Source organism: Helicoverpa armigera, chromosome 13, assembly GCF_030705265.1.
Source record: "Helicoverpa armigera isolate CAAS_96S chromosome 13, ASM3070526v1, whole genome shotgun sequence".
NCBI lineage: Eukaryota > Metazoa > Arthropoda > Insecta > Lepidoptera > Noctuidae > Helicoverpa > Helicoverpa armigera.
The window spans coordinates 8,792,936-8,809,238 of record NC_087132.1 but is presented as its reverse complement, the minus strand read 5'-3'; the positions used below and the strand labels follow the sequence as shown (position 1 = coordinate 8,809,238).

At 36.3% G+C, this 16,303-nt stretch overlaps 1 protein-coding gene across 3 annotated transcripts in view; it reads right to left on the bottom strand.

The window, feature by feature from the left end:
- The window catches only part of LOC110378159 (uncharacterized), a 72,847-nt gene that overhangs the window by 36,774 nt on the left and 19,770 nt on the right, over positions 1-16,303 (bottom strand). For all 3 annotated transcript variants that reach the window (XM_021337297.3, XM_021337298.3, XM_021337299.3), the window contains exon 2: positions 4,283-4,657. In XM_021337297.3, the coding sequence (XP_021192972.3) occupies positions 4,283-4,657 (375 nt within the window). The remainder of the gene's footprint in view (positions 1-4,282; positions 4,658-16,303) is intronic.

Below are 16,303 nucleotides of genomic sequence, written 5' to 3'. Positions count from 1 at the left end.
ATTAGTTGTTTGTCTTTTCAGAGGCGGAAGAGCGTTCATTGCGAACATAATTGTGTAACATTAGGTGGAAGAAATATCGAGGTCAAATGGCAAAATGTTTATCTTGGTACAGGCGAAATCTTTGTATAATTTAATGCCTATCTTATCAGTAATTAATCAGATAACATTGGAGCAGTAGTGGCTTGTACTTGATTTACAAGGCGATGCTATCGCAAGCTATTCAATACTTTGTTTTATGCAGTTGCTCGAGAATATATTCGACGAATATTTTATACGGAGTCTTCTTTATAATTATGTGCTTTCGGGAAAATATGTACCTACTGTTTGGACTTTTTTCCATTATGGCAAAGCTGTCTAACCAGTGAAATATCTACATTTAATTCTGCAACGATTTATGCAGTACAATTTCAATTTACAATATGCAACAAAAACGAAAGAAATAATGCAAATTCAACAAAACATCACGTAATAAACTTCGAAGTGCTGAAATATTGCCAACGCTTTGTGTAAGTAATGTATTAGAATTAATGCTGGTTTTCGGTGGCACGCGATCGCCACCCCTTCCGCACCGCCCTTGACCCGCAGTTATTCGGAGCGATGACGTCAGCGAGAGCGACCGAACCCTGCGCCATTGTATAGATAAATTGTCACAGAAGGAACGCTTTGTACAACTTGCCAATTTCCGACTGTACAGAAAAGGAGAAATACTCATTGCTAAGTCTTATAGCTTTAGTTCTTTACAAGACTGCATTTGCCAAGTGTTTTGAGACCTGTAATTATGTTTTTTAACCTTTTAATGTTAAGCCCTTTGCCCTAAAAAACATAATGGTGTTCAAAATTGCAATAAATGCAAAGTTTTCGTTTTTGGTGGTGATTTTAAGCCTCATTTCGTTTTAGACTTTCTGCCTTTCTCTCTAAAGTGCACATAACAAGTCGCTGCGTCTGAACCGAACTGCAGTGTTAAATGTGAATTTATTGTAATTATGGCTGCAGCGTTTATCTGACGGTTGCTAGAACATTCCAGGCAGCACGACTTTAATGCAGTAGCAAACATCTGTCTAGAAGGCGATTTAATTCCATTTGAACACTGGGGTTGAATGCTGTTGTGCATTTTGGCCACTGAAGTGTTTATTTAAGACACTCCTTTGAGAATTTATGCAGACCCGAGTTTATGTCTAAAGCTTTGCAATCAACTGCATCTTGGCTTCATAAAATTTGAGGTTCAATCATTGCTCTACTCTAAACTCTAAACCAAGCATCTCTATTCAAAATTTGTTTCTTGAGTTCCAAAAATGATCTCCTAAGTTAAAAAAAAACTCTTATTTGCATTTTACTGCAAGTATATGCATGTTCTAAGAGGGAATTCAAACATGGAACTTCCTTGTAGATATAGACACAAGCTCCCCATATAAATTCTACTCTAGGCTTCCGTACACTCGACGGAACAAAGTAAACAGTGAGGGTAGCTAGCCAAGCGTAATCTGAAGATGCTGCCACAAGACTCACTGACGAATCTTGTAACACAATTTTTTTCCTCTTCGTGTGGCATAGATATATTTCCACCCTACAAGGAAAATATTGTAAGATACACTTGAGAGCGAAGAGTCGGGATCAGTGTTAAAAATAGTATGTTATAATTTTTTTAGGATAGAATAACTGTCCTTGTTGGTAAACCACAATCCTTATTTCATAAGTGGAAATTCTAATTTAACTTAAATTGTAGATCGATTTCAATTGGATTTATTTTGCCCATGAAGAAAATACATTCCTATTATTAAAGACAAGTAAACGTCTACAACGCTCTTTCCGCGCTGTGGTAAAATAAAGTTTTTTTTGTTCTGTCCCGGATTTATTGCTCTCAAGTGTAGCTGGTGGTGGTTTCAAATCACTCACATTTCTCTACCTTATTACCGCTATCTTTTCTTACTAGCTTTTTATAGGCGATGATCGATGATTCTCGTACCACGCTGCCATTAAGAGTTTTTATCTTTTCCCTTATCGTTCTTACGCCTCGGGTTCCGCCTATCTAGATTCCAAAGAACATAAAAATTTAAGTGAAAATCCGAGCAAGTTACACCATATTTTAAACCAGATTGTCTGTAGATGAGGTGCCAAGATTCGTTGAAGTTTTTGTGCCTCCACTGGAATATTATAAAAGTAACTAAATCGCGGCTCGGTTTCTTATTCCGCTGCATATTTTTCAGATAACATTTATAATGCAGTTTTATTAAGGTGCACTTTGTTTTACTTACACCAAATGAGGCAGCATGGACATAACACGGACTAAGAAAGGTAATAAGTTCTTTTTTTGGGGTTAATTCGACTTTGAAAGTCTCATTCCAGTTATTAGTATCCTAGCTTTATACTTTAATACACTGTTCTTGTTTCACGACCCATATCTCAGCTACGAAGCTTCAGTAGCACACAGTGCAAGTAAAAAGTTGAGACCTAACAAAAAGTACCATCATACGAAAGACGGTTACCAATGGTGATAACTACAAAACAAAAGCTCTTACTAACTTAACTGAATAAGACGTAGTTTCCGCGTTTATTGTTTCTAGCTAATTGGTACTGTTGGCGTAGATTATGAGGTAACTAGCAACTCATCTAATGAGTTTGTTTTGTAACTAAACACTTGGCCGTAACTTTGATTTCACTAGTCTGTAACGAGAACTTGGTTTTATTTGTTTACTTGCTAAAGAGGAGTTTGGGCTGCGTGCGGTTAATTAGAGGATTAGGGACGGATTTCCAGTTTATTGGTAAATAATGTGAAGTTAAATATTTGTATTTTCAAACTGACACAACATTTTCTTTCATATGAACGCATACGCATAACGCAAAATGTTTCATTCAAATTTATATCGATGACAGTTTCATCTTAGGTAAATATCGATTCTGAATAAACGTGTGATAGTCTTTTATTTTATCTTATTCATTTTTGATCATAGATATATATTTTTACTTTACACATACTATAAAGATATTATGGTTACCTACCTCTACATAGAATCAAAGATATATATGTACACAATATGAGAAATGTTTGACTTTGCGATGCTATTTCATTTAATCGCCCGCAGTATTAATCGGACACATTAATTCTAGACCCTCTCACTATAAAAACTTGTAGGAACGCTATGAAGTGAGCAGAATACATATCAGACTGGATATAGACGTTATTTTGCACGGAAAATTATTTATGTTTCGAGTGGAGGAAAACGTGTGTCGAATTTAAAGCAACCCTGTTATAGATTTATTATCGATTTGAAGATACTCTCTTTTAAGGAAGGAAGTATTTTGAGTAAATATTATTATAAGAGCTTTTGCTCGTTATCGTTATGAAGTGGAATCGATTTAATTAATTAGATAAGCTCCAGGAAGAAATGGTACTGACGCAAGAATTTGCGCGCTACTTAATATTTTAAGAAGATGTTACATTTCGCAGTCCACGATTCGAAAAAATATTCCATTTTTAGATGGAGAAGTAAATAGGGCAGAATATAAATTCTGTTTTCAAAACACATTGAACCAACATAGCGTGAATGTGTAGGTAGGTACATGTTTCATATTCCTTTTACCCAAAGCTCGGTTGTATCGCCCTTTGTAAAATAGCGGCGAGATATGTAATTCTTCCTGAATTGCTCAGTTCCGCACCGAGGGCCAAAGGGTTCTGTCCAAATGATTTCCCTTTGTTAACGGCTACAAAGATTAAGTTCTTTTTATTAAAATCATTTCCAGTGAAATGGCTCGGCTTTATTTTCTCAATGAAAGTGGGTTAAAGGGAACGACTAATAGAAGGGTATACGTAATACAATTGCGGAATCCCAGCGTTGGAATAGGTCCAAAAATTGTTACGAGAACTTTAAATGTCTAGAAATTCCGGGTTTAAGTACAGTGATTCTCCGGGTTGCGCTGTTCCGCCCCCGTATCCGATACATACAACTACAATTTATTTTTATTTGAGCTTTTATTGAAATGAAGTCAGTCTTTAGCAACGATTTCAATACATAGTCATTTTACTACATTTCAATAGTCCGATTGATATTTGTGAACACTTGAGGCAGGACGTTATTCTGAAGATTAGCCACAAGGCTAAAGGCATTGTAAATCGTGAGAAAAGAAAACAGTGTTTTCTAAAAATAAAATGGCGAGCAAAAAGCGACCTTCGCTTCATTCAAATGAAGGCTACATTCAGCATGGCAGATGGCAGGAGAAGAAAAACCGAATTAGCATAACAATTGAGCGGAGAATTGCATAACAACAACATTAAGAATTCACTCACCGGACTTGCTAACCCTGTACCGCAGGCCGCGTCCTCCCTTCGGATGGCAGCGGTTATAGGTCCCGAACTCGCCGTAATTGTTGTTCACTCGGCTGTAGTCCGCCAAGTGTCGGTTGCCGTCTAGATGGTTCGGCAACGACCGGTTCCAGCCCATAACATCGCCGACCACGGACCCGCAGACGGACGATTCTGTCTGAGACTTGGTGTCGCCATTGCAGAGGTCGCCGCTGGAGCGCGCGCGCCGCCCCTTTAACCCTTTGGCGGAGTGCTGGCTGATGTTCGAGCCCATAGCTTGGCGGGACCTCACGGGGGCCCCGCCGCCCGCATCGCGCCAACCTTCCTTCTCAACACTGTCACGTCTGCAGTTGTTCTGACCTGAAAGGAAAACTTATGTTACAACATCAGCCTATATTTTTAAAGCCTTATATACTTACATGGTGGACCTGTCTAGAATCTGCATAAACATAATTTTGTCGAACCTACTGCATAACCTATCTACAAATGTTATTATACAAATGAAGAAGTAAAATATCTCATATTGTGACACAAACGATACAAACAATATTATTATTGTTACGCTTTAATTGAATTTTCTCGCGAGTTCACAGCTACCTTTGATGTTTGTTAGCATCGATACATTAGCAACGTCAAAGCATACTATTGATTTATTGTGCCAGTCAACGTAATAGGCGCGAATACAAGAAACAAAAATGCTTTTATCAGCTGAAATAACTTACATTTACATACATTATAAATACAGTTTTCTGCGTATGGGATTATAAGTTTGAGCCGTACCTGTATGAACACATATTTCAATTACATTTTCTCCCTAGCTGTGAAAGTGCGAATTCGGTAACACGTGGAACTTTTGACAGTTGCTCGAGCTCGCGAAATTTCTCGCTTATACTAATTATTGAAATCCACGCCGAGGACGTATTTATTTACCGATATCTGTATTATTTATCAAAGGAATGTTTCGATAAATGAAAGTGCTATTAAAAGGAATTATGAAGATTAGACTAGAGCTGCGCCAAAATTAATTGTTGATAAATTGTTTCGTTCCAATAAATTCTTTCAGGATTAATCGTTTAGAGAATCTTACAAGTTACTGTTATTGTTAAATTCTATAAAAGGTTACTGATCTGGTTTAATTTCAGCCGAAATTCTGAGAACTGAACCGTAGCTAACAGTTTACAGTACGATTATGAACTGGAAGTTGACAAATTGTTTTATTTATTACAATTTCTTTTGTATGAGAAAGTGGGTAACGAGTTTGCGATAAAATCAATGTAATCGTTATGAAACAATCAGCATGTCGATTCTATAAAATATCATAACTCACTTCGACATCACTCTCACTTCGACTTCGATCTAAAGGTAGAATTCCGTGGACGCGACAATAGTCAACCTATGAAAATGTATGGCACCGTTGCCGAGGCCCGTGACAGTCGCGCGCGGCCGACGAATTTCGTAAGCTGCTCGCGGCATTGTCAACAATTTAATTCTGGTTTTACTAAAATTCTATAGATGTTATTAAGCGCTAGACCATGTTGAGAAGCGTACGGCCGCCAGCGGCTCACGAAATTCGTCGTCCGCGCGCGACTGTCGCGGCCCTCGACAGCGGTGCCATACATTTTCATAGGTTGACTTTTGTCGCGCGCGGCTGCGACAATCGCGACCCACGGAATTCTACCTTAAAGTTTCGTGATTGACATTGTCAAACTACACTAGCGCTTCACTATCGAGCGTGTTGACAAGTTGAACTAAATTAAAGTCGAGATTTTGACAGATCTGCCAAAATCTGTCTATCTATAGGGAGGTAGGGAGAGATGGGCAGTTGGGAGACATGATCAAATCAGATTAAAGGGGTCCTTTTATTCTGATTTGATCATAGTTTTTTATTGGGTAGTTTACGTTACCGACTGGTAACGGTGTTCATCCATAGACTATCTGTCATTTCTGTGAGTTGTCAAGAACAAACACTCGTAAAAGTACTTAAATATTTTGTTGCGGTTTCGGATCGTTATAAAGAGAAACTAATGAAAGGTATGTGTATTTTCTATTATTAATGATTGATTGTCAAAATCTCCAGTTACGATTATAGTAAGTCGATGCAATCCACACCTATTATACCTCTAGAAGAGGTACTACAGCAATAGTTTATGGGCCCCACGTTTTATTTTAGTCTAATATGACCGGGACTAACCACCTACGTAGGTTGACAGGTAAGTAACTATTTTTATTTTCTAGTTTTCAGTGCACATAAGATAAAACCGTTTTACTTAAGTTTTTTACCGATTTTTTTTATAAACTAAGTCAAAGTGTCCAATGCTCCCTATGGTAGGGAGGCTTGGACATACCATGTAATGTATAATTTGTAAATTTTGTTCTTCTTCTTCAGTGAAAATTTGTGAGGTTATAAATCTGCGCTAAAAATCCTTTATAGAATCTTGTTTCAGGTACCGTTGCCAACTTGATCTAGGGACTCCATATTTATCAGCTGTTAATTTTATTTTTTAACCTTTTGATACCTCTTGTATTGCTCGTTATATTAAATCTTTAGGAATTTCCCGTCGCAAACCATTCTTTTTAACCCCCGACGCAAAAACGACGGGGTGTTGTATATCAAGGTCATCAGCTCGTTTGTTAGGTGTGATAGGAATGTTACACGCTCAGTTTACTTGCAAGCATATGTGGGATCTAAAATTTTAAATACTAATGTCTTCTGGAACCACTGAGCTGGTCTGCTGTTAGGACACGAAGATAGGAGACGTAATCCTGAACTGCCTTTTAGTAAACCCATCGAGTTTGGGCTCGTTTAATTTGTCTTGACTAGTTTTCTTCATGTTTCTAATTGACGAGAACCTAATTCTGGAAATGGGATGTGGCGGATGAAACCCTAGAATGATATATAACCCTGGATCAACAAAGGTCCATCTTTATTGTTTCTCAATCTGTGCAATTCTCCCAGAGCCAGTTTGTCATGAGGATTGTTAAACAGCTTCCTTTGGCTGAGATCGCATTAGCGAACCCATCATAAAAAGAAGGAAACATTAAGGAGCTCCTTTAAAAAACCATGAAATAAAATAAAATTATAAATTAAAAAAAACCCCCGACCCAAAAAAGTACGCAATTATTATGACAAAATGTTATAAACGATAAACCCTATAAAAAGCAAAAAGTAACTTTAAACACTACGTAAGTACCAACTAAAGCATGTCAGACTAAACAAAATTTTGACGTGTCGACGGTTTTATTTAAACCGTTTAAATATCTCGTAATGTTGAAACTGATTGTAATTTTTAGGATAGCTCTTTGATTTTATCTAGCCAAACATAAGAAATGGCAATAAAAGTTGATTATCTGTAAAATCTGATTTTTTATGCAATAAATGTGAAAAAGTGCCCATCGCTCCCCTACCTCCCCTAAAGTATGAAATGACATTACGAATCGAAGTGAAATGCGAGTTGTTGATCGAGTTTTATAGAATCCCAATACAGGGCAGTACACTTTGAAGTACGCACGCAACTGACGGAACATGACAAATTGCTCTTTCAGTTTACCTACACAGTTCACAAGGATTTAATCAATTTTGACATTAATCAAGAACGCAAACACGACTGAAATGAAAGTTCCATAAAATTATTTATTACTGTTGTTATAGTAAAATATGAAATGCCAATATTTGATGTTTTACAAGTGAAGGTACGATTGTACATACGCTCTTGAACGAAATCAAATTGATAGAACAATGAAATCTCTAAGCGAGAGCTTTGCTTAATTCCAAGAATGAAATGAACATGTTTCCTTTGTAAGTTTGTCTGAAGAACATAGATAGCATCTCGCTTTTCCCAGGCCATCGTTTGGGCAATTTGCAACCTAATGAATATGCGTTTCATTTAAAATACATTATGTGGTTAGAAGCTACGATCATTTGCTATACGTATGATTTCCTGTGTGTAAATACTCATTTTACTGTGTTGCTCGCATACGGGAATAATATTTAAATTACTGTCGAGTGTTTTTTTATCCGTTCTCACGGCAATTTTAATTATCGCAATGTTACGATGGACCGAGTACGTTATTAATTACGCGTATCGTTTATTTTTTTCAAGATCATGGATAGCGTTAATTGTTGTGTGCATATACAAGGTATTAATTTGATTATGCCTTCGAGCAGTATTTTCATTCTATTGGAATATTCTTAAAGTTAATTTTGAATACCCAACAAGTGACCTGCGCCAAATTATTACGTCATTATCATTCATAACGTTGAATTGAATCATTTTAATCTTAATAAAATCATAAGATTGTTCAAGAAACTCTGCGAACGAAAGGGTTGAGTTTCTTCTCCAACTAAATTTACAAAATTCATTTCCTCGCGGCGGTTTAGTAATTTCCATAATTGCTGGAAATATTCGCCAGTTCACCAAAAATATCGGGAATATTTAATGAGATGCGGTGGCCTGTGTCGTGCCTACTTCCGAAGATTTAATGAATCTTTCACCCGCTTGGCGCGAGTTCATTAAGAGCTCCCGCCACAAATGCCGGCGAGTGTACACACTATGTGTTGCGTATAAAATATGAATAGCGACGCAGAACGATTCGTTCGAGCTTAGCCTTTGAACTAAATGCGCTGCTCGTGTATTTGTGGCTTTACACGCCACGCTGGAACTACAAACACACTACTAAATACAACATTCACACGTTATACGGGCTTACGTGACATGGCTTTCTGGCGTATTTTGCCTGTAATGGCGTTAAATATGCTGAATTCAGAACATTTTACAGTTGCGTATTTCGTCGCTAAGATACTCTTGCTCGGGCACTCTTCGAGTATTCCGAAGTCGCTCAAAGGCTTACTTCCCCGGAATGCGGATTTAAAGGTCATTACATCGTTAGTCGTGTCACTGAAAGGGTAAATAGGAAGGATGGTTTAAAGTCTTTAAGCAGCTTTCTGTCAGCAGTTACATCAAAGGCACACGGAGACAAGAGACGCATTATATCCTTGGGTAACAATTTCAACAATTTTATGATTAAAACATACTGACAATGATATTCCACGAATCTACAATTCGGAACGTTGGCTAAGGCTCAAAGACCCTATGATCGTAAAATACCGAAATTATTTAACATTCCAGTGAAACACGGATGTTCTGAAAATTACCAACTAGACATAATATCCGGTGGCGGCTAAAGCTCAGCCTAGGCTGAACGGTAAGCCTTGATAAATGGCTGGGCCCGGCCGATATTGAGTACCTATCTATTTGATGGCAACTCAGCGGTTATTTACTGTAGCCAAACATAAGCTTCAATCATGAATTTCAATGATATCGTTTCGTATCATCTATGCCAAAATAGATTTATTGCATATCTGAGATAAGAATAAGTGTGCATAATAAGCAAAGCATATTTTAATTAGTCTTGTGTTGTTTTATCACATTTAACAAGTCATAATCATCAGGGCACCGGCCTCTTCTCATACATAGAAGAAATGAGCGTCGCTAATCACAACGCTTGCTCAAGGTGTATTAAAACATAAAGTAGCATATTTAATTTAAGTTCTTTCCTCTTTTAATCTCTTTGGCAACTTAAAGAGACAAAGGTAGCCGTGCAGTCTTACCGAGAATCCTACCGCAAGAAGTTTCAAGCGAGCACCGTTTCTCATTACTTTTAAGCCTTTACACCGCAGAGCAATACACATTGTTGTCTCACGTACTACATTAAACAATGTCAATATAATGCAACAAAAACACACACAATACGACTTCCGTTTTGAAGTCGATCTTCCTCTTGTTTGAAGCAAAACAAATAGGACAGGTACACATGGGACCCCATTGTTAGAACGAACAAAAACTACGCCTGTTATGTATACCTGCTGCGTTGTATGCAAGGTTGCTTTTTACGTGAATAATTAAATTAACCTATAAAATATTTTTATTGAACTATGAGCCTATTGAATTGGAAAAAGATTGTAGAAAAAAAATACTTTTCAAAAGATTTTTTATGAAATGTTTGTGACAATATTCATAAAGAGAGAACTTTAAAATCAAGAAGAAACATTTCAATTTAAAATGAGATTAACAACGAAATACAACTTCAAAGTACAACAAAGGTAATTGCTTCCATAATTACTTTTATTGGTTTAAATTGGCGACTTAAAACAGGTCAACCATTCTCAGAATTGGTGTTTATCTTGATTAATAGTCCGGTTAAAATCTTTTATTTACAGATACCATGGTCTCGGCCTACTGAGCCGGGACGTCAGTGATTGAGTAATGATGCGTAACAATGACCTTTTTGTTTCATGCAACATCGTCCTTGCTATTGTTTCAACTGTCATTTGTTTTGTTTTAGAAGTTGCGGTGTGCTTCGATCGATTTGAGCCCTTTATGTAGGTATTGTGGTTATGTGAATAGAGGTTTTAATTGTTGCAATGTAATATCTTAGTGCTGGCTCCTCGGCTGCCTACCTTGCACCTACAAACTAAGTCATTAATTTTATTGAAGTCGTTTATAAGCACGTCAAGTAAATTTATCGGATATTAATTTTATTATAGCCATATTTTGTTTCTTTATATCGAAAAACAATTTCGTAACAGTCAGCTGTACTTGAACCTACAGATATATCTCGGAATTTCTAAGCGAATCTGAACGCTCGATTAGTTCCTTTGGTCCAGAGATCGTTTCTGAACGATTGCCCGAGTGTTTCTAAACGAGTGAATTTTCCGAATTGTTTCGGAAACATCTTGATCTACGTTTTTAATCTTGTTATTTTGGAAAGTGAGAGCTTTGTTTTTGATATGTAAACAATGGTAAAAGTACACTCGAGTTCCCATAGTTCAAAAATAATGTAAATGTAAATTAGACTAATGAAGTTTTTTGAGACTTTTACTTTTGAAGTTGAGTACGTTCTCAAAGGCGGCTTGTTATGAGTGTGGGGTAAAGTAAAAGGGTACTTTCAGGGATTTATTTAAGTGTCTCTGAAGTCGGGGCCGGATTTGGGCCGCAATGAAATCTCGCGTAGACAATTAAGAGCCGTCACAATGAGAAGGCAGAATGCGCCGCCTGCCTCAATCTTTACGTTTAGCTAACGTTACGGTTGTTTCTAGCTGTTGTTTGAGTTATTCAGAAGGCTTTTATGATATCATCCTTAGTTAATGCTATAGACGCGAAAGTAACGAAGTCGGTTTGTTACGATTCAGGCAAGAATATAAGATAGGCTAGATGGATAATTTTACTGGGAACGTTAAACATTTCCTTAAGGATGCTTTCGAAGCCATGGCTAGTTTCGACACTGAGAAATGATCTTAAAAGGAGTAAGCATTCGAACTAGTTCATTACAGTACTAACTTCAAAAAACAAAAGTTCAAAAAGGAGACTTACTATAACCTCTCAGAACCATAAACTCAAGGAGACGTTGCAATCACAATTCATCGTCTGCTCTCACAATTTCATTCAAACTCACTCGTTCAATTGGAATAAAAGTAAATTCAGAACGAACGTAATAGGAACGAATGAATATCTAAAGTGACGGAGTCACTCAATGAAGGAAGGATTAGAGGCCTACTTATACCAATTTGGGACACATCGGTAGCTACCTACGTTGAGACGCGATCAAATAGAATAAGTGTTTTAATTTCCGATTTTAAGGACTGTTCTCTTTACGAAATTTATCGTAGATCAGCACGTATTCAATAAGCAATCTATATTTAATGTTCATGAACGTTTAATCAAATCATACTTTAAGATTAAGTACTCATGCTCAAAGATCAACGGTAAACCAGACATGTATCTAACAAAAAGTCGATTGCGATTTTAATGCGAGCGATATACCTTGAACTTAATTATGTAACCAAATTAATGAAGTAATTATAGGTACACTTATAATTTCTTGTTCTGCTTAAACATAAGTTGTGTGGTAGGTCCGCCTATATTATCACGTAGTACTCTTCTCGTGTTACAAAACAGTATGTATAAGTTTAAGGTGTATAATATCACTCTGTGTTATTATAATCTCATTATGTATCTTTCTAGAAAGAGTCTAGTTTCTTGATGATTCTAAACGACATAGGACCTACAGCTAGGTATGTTGGAAAGGAAAGCATCGTTGCAAAAATCTTAACGACAGAAAATATTTTTTAACATCTTGTGGCTGAAAACGTAAAGTTTTTAATTAAAAAATACCAACCGACTCATTTTCGGAAACTTGTGTACGAACTGCGATGTAAATACACACATTATTACAAAACTGAAAATAAAGTTTACCTTTAATCACGAACTTAATATTTTTCTGCAGTGTAAAACTTTTTATCTATTTGTCTAGCTAACCAGTCTGCGGACCAAACATGTTTACTGGCTCTGAGCAAACTGGCCGATAAAATCTTGTGTAGGTTAGAACAAGCCCAGCGAAGCTGCACAACATTTAAGAGTAAGCATATTTTGCGGATAATCGGAAATCGATAAGCTTCTCGATATAATATCGTAAAGACTGTGCCTGGTTCTAATGTATACGAACGCCGACGTACATATTTTTCTATGATAATGATCGATTCGGATTTCTCGATTGGCGCAGAAACAAGTGCGTGTCTGTAAGCAACTTGGGACAGATGTCGTGATTCGTAATTCGAATCGACAGAGACGAGCGCAGTACGTGCGTATTATAGGAAATATGTCAATAGTATCGAATGGATGTGGACGATTGGATATTTTCATATAGGTATATCTGGAAACTGGTAGTAAAAATCGGCAAGTATAATAGTTCTTCCTTTGAAAACACGCATTTTCAGTTTAAAAGATCTAAAATTGAACGCAATACTCATCAGTAAGACAACATAAAACACATCTTAATAAGGCTTGCAGTATAAACGCGAAAAGCAAAGGTACCTAATAATAATATTGATATGCCTTTGAACAAACATAACACCCTTATATTACCGAGTCGGTTTTGCCTAGCATCGTACGTCACACTTGCTAGAAAGGTCGATTTATAAGGGTATGAAGAAAGCGCTGGCGTCATTATCTGTCTAGGGATAATTTTAATAGCGTTTACTATGAATTTTGTATTTCTAGTGTATAACTTAATATGATCGTATGAGTCATATGTGATACACACCGATCGTTTGTGTCTGCACCGTGGTCAGCCAAGTGGTGAATGCTCAACTAGTTTGACGTTTCGAAAGAGTTTTTATAGGCCTATTTGAAATTAAAAAAAAACATAACTTTCACGCATATTGGTAAATACCTAGTTTATATAAGGATGGCTTGACATTTATATTTGTTAAACTTATTAAAAAAGTTTTTATTTCTGTCCATCATAATTTTTTGTACAGCAGATCTATATAACGACGTTAATTTTTTAGTACCGTTATGAGATTAGAATCTCATTGTTTATGTTTATGGTAGACATGCTTGCAACTTAAATAAAAATGGCTTATGTTAATATTCAATAACTTAGTTCTTATAATAATATCAACATGGACATATTTTGATGACTCAAATGCAAGAATATCTGAATTCCGTAGCGTGGGAATTTCGTCATGTGTATATTGTAGTGTAATAAAATATCGAAGATGGCGGAAAGCAAGTCTTCCTATTGTGTTGAAGTAGTGCTGTCATAACAATAACAACTAGCTGGCTCGGGTCACCGATTATACTTTATACCTAGTAGTTGTTTCTTTTTAGGCTCCGGCTGCAAAATATCTGTAAGTTTCTATTGAAACGTGTATTGTGAAGTCCCTGACTCCACACAGGTTTACACAACTTTTTGAATAAATAGCTAAGCAAACTCAATCTTAGTTCAATTACAATACGTTTGAATACGTAATGATATTAAATCTTCGCAAGTACTTTCTATTCTGACCTTCTCCTGAAACTTGTGCCAAGATTGACAAAGTGCCTCAGGGATTACACACGTGACGACTGTTATCCTTCGTAAATGTTATACAGCGAAGATTGTCAAGGGATCGAAAATTTACTTAGCCTCCGTCCCTTAGTAGCGTATTAAGAGGCAGAACCGTCCCTTTTAGCTGAACGCTGCCGAATGCCAATTCTCTCCGGGTATCCCGTTACAAGGACGCTGCTGTATTTCCTTGATACTTAACACATTTTGTGTAGCCAAGAGGCCGTCAGATCCGTGTCAAGATTTTTTGGGTGGATTCTTTTTTGTATGAATGTAGCGGGTGATTAAGAGCGTGTACGTCAACCGCGCGCCATTTGGCCTAAAATGGTACTTTTCAAACCACTGTTTCTCAGTAACTACTTATCCTATAACTATGTTATTTTTTAATAACGCGAGGTAATTTCACTGTCTATATAGTTAATTGAACATAAATTTCAATTTGTGTAGTTTAAATACTTAAAACCCCTATAACGTAACAGATGTTTTATAAAATTCCCGTTCAGCGTCTATTTCGAAGCTTAAATTCATGTGAAAACAGTGGCAAATCTAATCATATTTATTTTTTTACTCATAGACGAAATCCCCATGCCTATAGTTAGTTAAAAACATTTTTTGATTTAGGTCTCTATCTTTCAGAAAAAAATATTTTAACAATGTGAAAAATTGTGAATTTCAAATGCTTTTTTTACCTATCTATCTTACTTAATTTAATATAACAATTATTTACTATAGTAATATAACTCTTTCTTTAAAACATAAACTTTATATTATAATTTAATCTCTCGTTTTTATTTTTTTATAAATTATTTAAAAACTACTATAAAACGCTGCACGCGAGTCAACTCAAACCAGACCGCCGCAAGGCATCACAGAGAGGACGTGTCGCTCCGTCACATCGCGTAGGGTGAATAACCTCTGCCGTGGATACCGAGAATAGAGTACATTTCAAGCGCGACCAACAAATCTTGATACATTACTATTTTATTTAAAGCTCAATTTTGAAGCATATTTTTTTTTATCGATTGAGTTGAAATTTTGTTTGAATGTTCAGTTTTAATGACAATGTATGATTCTATATCCAATATGGCGGTATACCCAAGATGGAGAAAAAAATGTTTTTAATGCATTCCTACGATATGGGTATCAAATGAAAGGGCTTGCTATGAATAACTCGAAAAAAAATGTGTCGCGAGTCTAAATCCAATATGGCGGACTCCTTAGGCTAGAAATCACTTATTGCAGATGTCTGTTACCAATCGAGCTATAATTTTTTTTTTTCATTTTGGATGTACCCAAATTTTGACTTTTGATCTGGAATAACTTTTGAAGCATAAAGGATAGATAACTTAAAACTTTATTTGCAATGGTAAACCCAAGCTCTTCACCAATATTTGGCTTTCCGGCAATTGTTGTTATTTGACCACAATTTTTCGGTCTGGATGGACTGGACCATTCATATAAACAATCAATTTTTCAAATCGGTCCAGGCGTCTTTGAGAAATCGAGAACAATCAAATTGAAAACAATCACAAAACAATCTAATTGAAACCTCCTCCTTTCTTTTTTTGATATCGGTTAAAATACAGAAACTCTTAACATTGTCATTAATCATCTGTTCATCACTGTTGAAAATTGTATGTAATATACAGAAAGTCCTCAAAACCAAGGTTTTCATAGGTGCCCGATTTTTTTGCAAAAGAGTGTAAGTATTAACGACTTATTTTCATGCTTTTATATTTTAGACATCCATAGACTTACACTATTTTCCCGCTATTAACTATTTACTAAATAATATATTTTTTGTTCTACCAATTTCACTCGAAAGGATCAAAATGGTTTGTGTGACTATACGTGAAGTATGATAGGCACGCACACAGCCGCGACGCTAGTCTGCGCGGTTTTTTGCGTTGAATTACCTAAAGTTGACATCGCGCGCCGAGCGTACACGCTCTTAACACACACATTTACGCAGCGGAGAAGTGGTCTATTCAAAAATATTTGGCGTGTTATCGACAGCAAGTCATGGAGTAACAAAAGCATTTTTCTATATGAAAGCAATTTTTTGTTATGGATTCTACTACTATAAAATTACAACATACATTCTATTACTATTTTAATGGA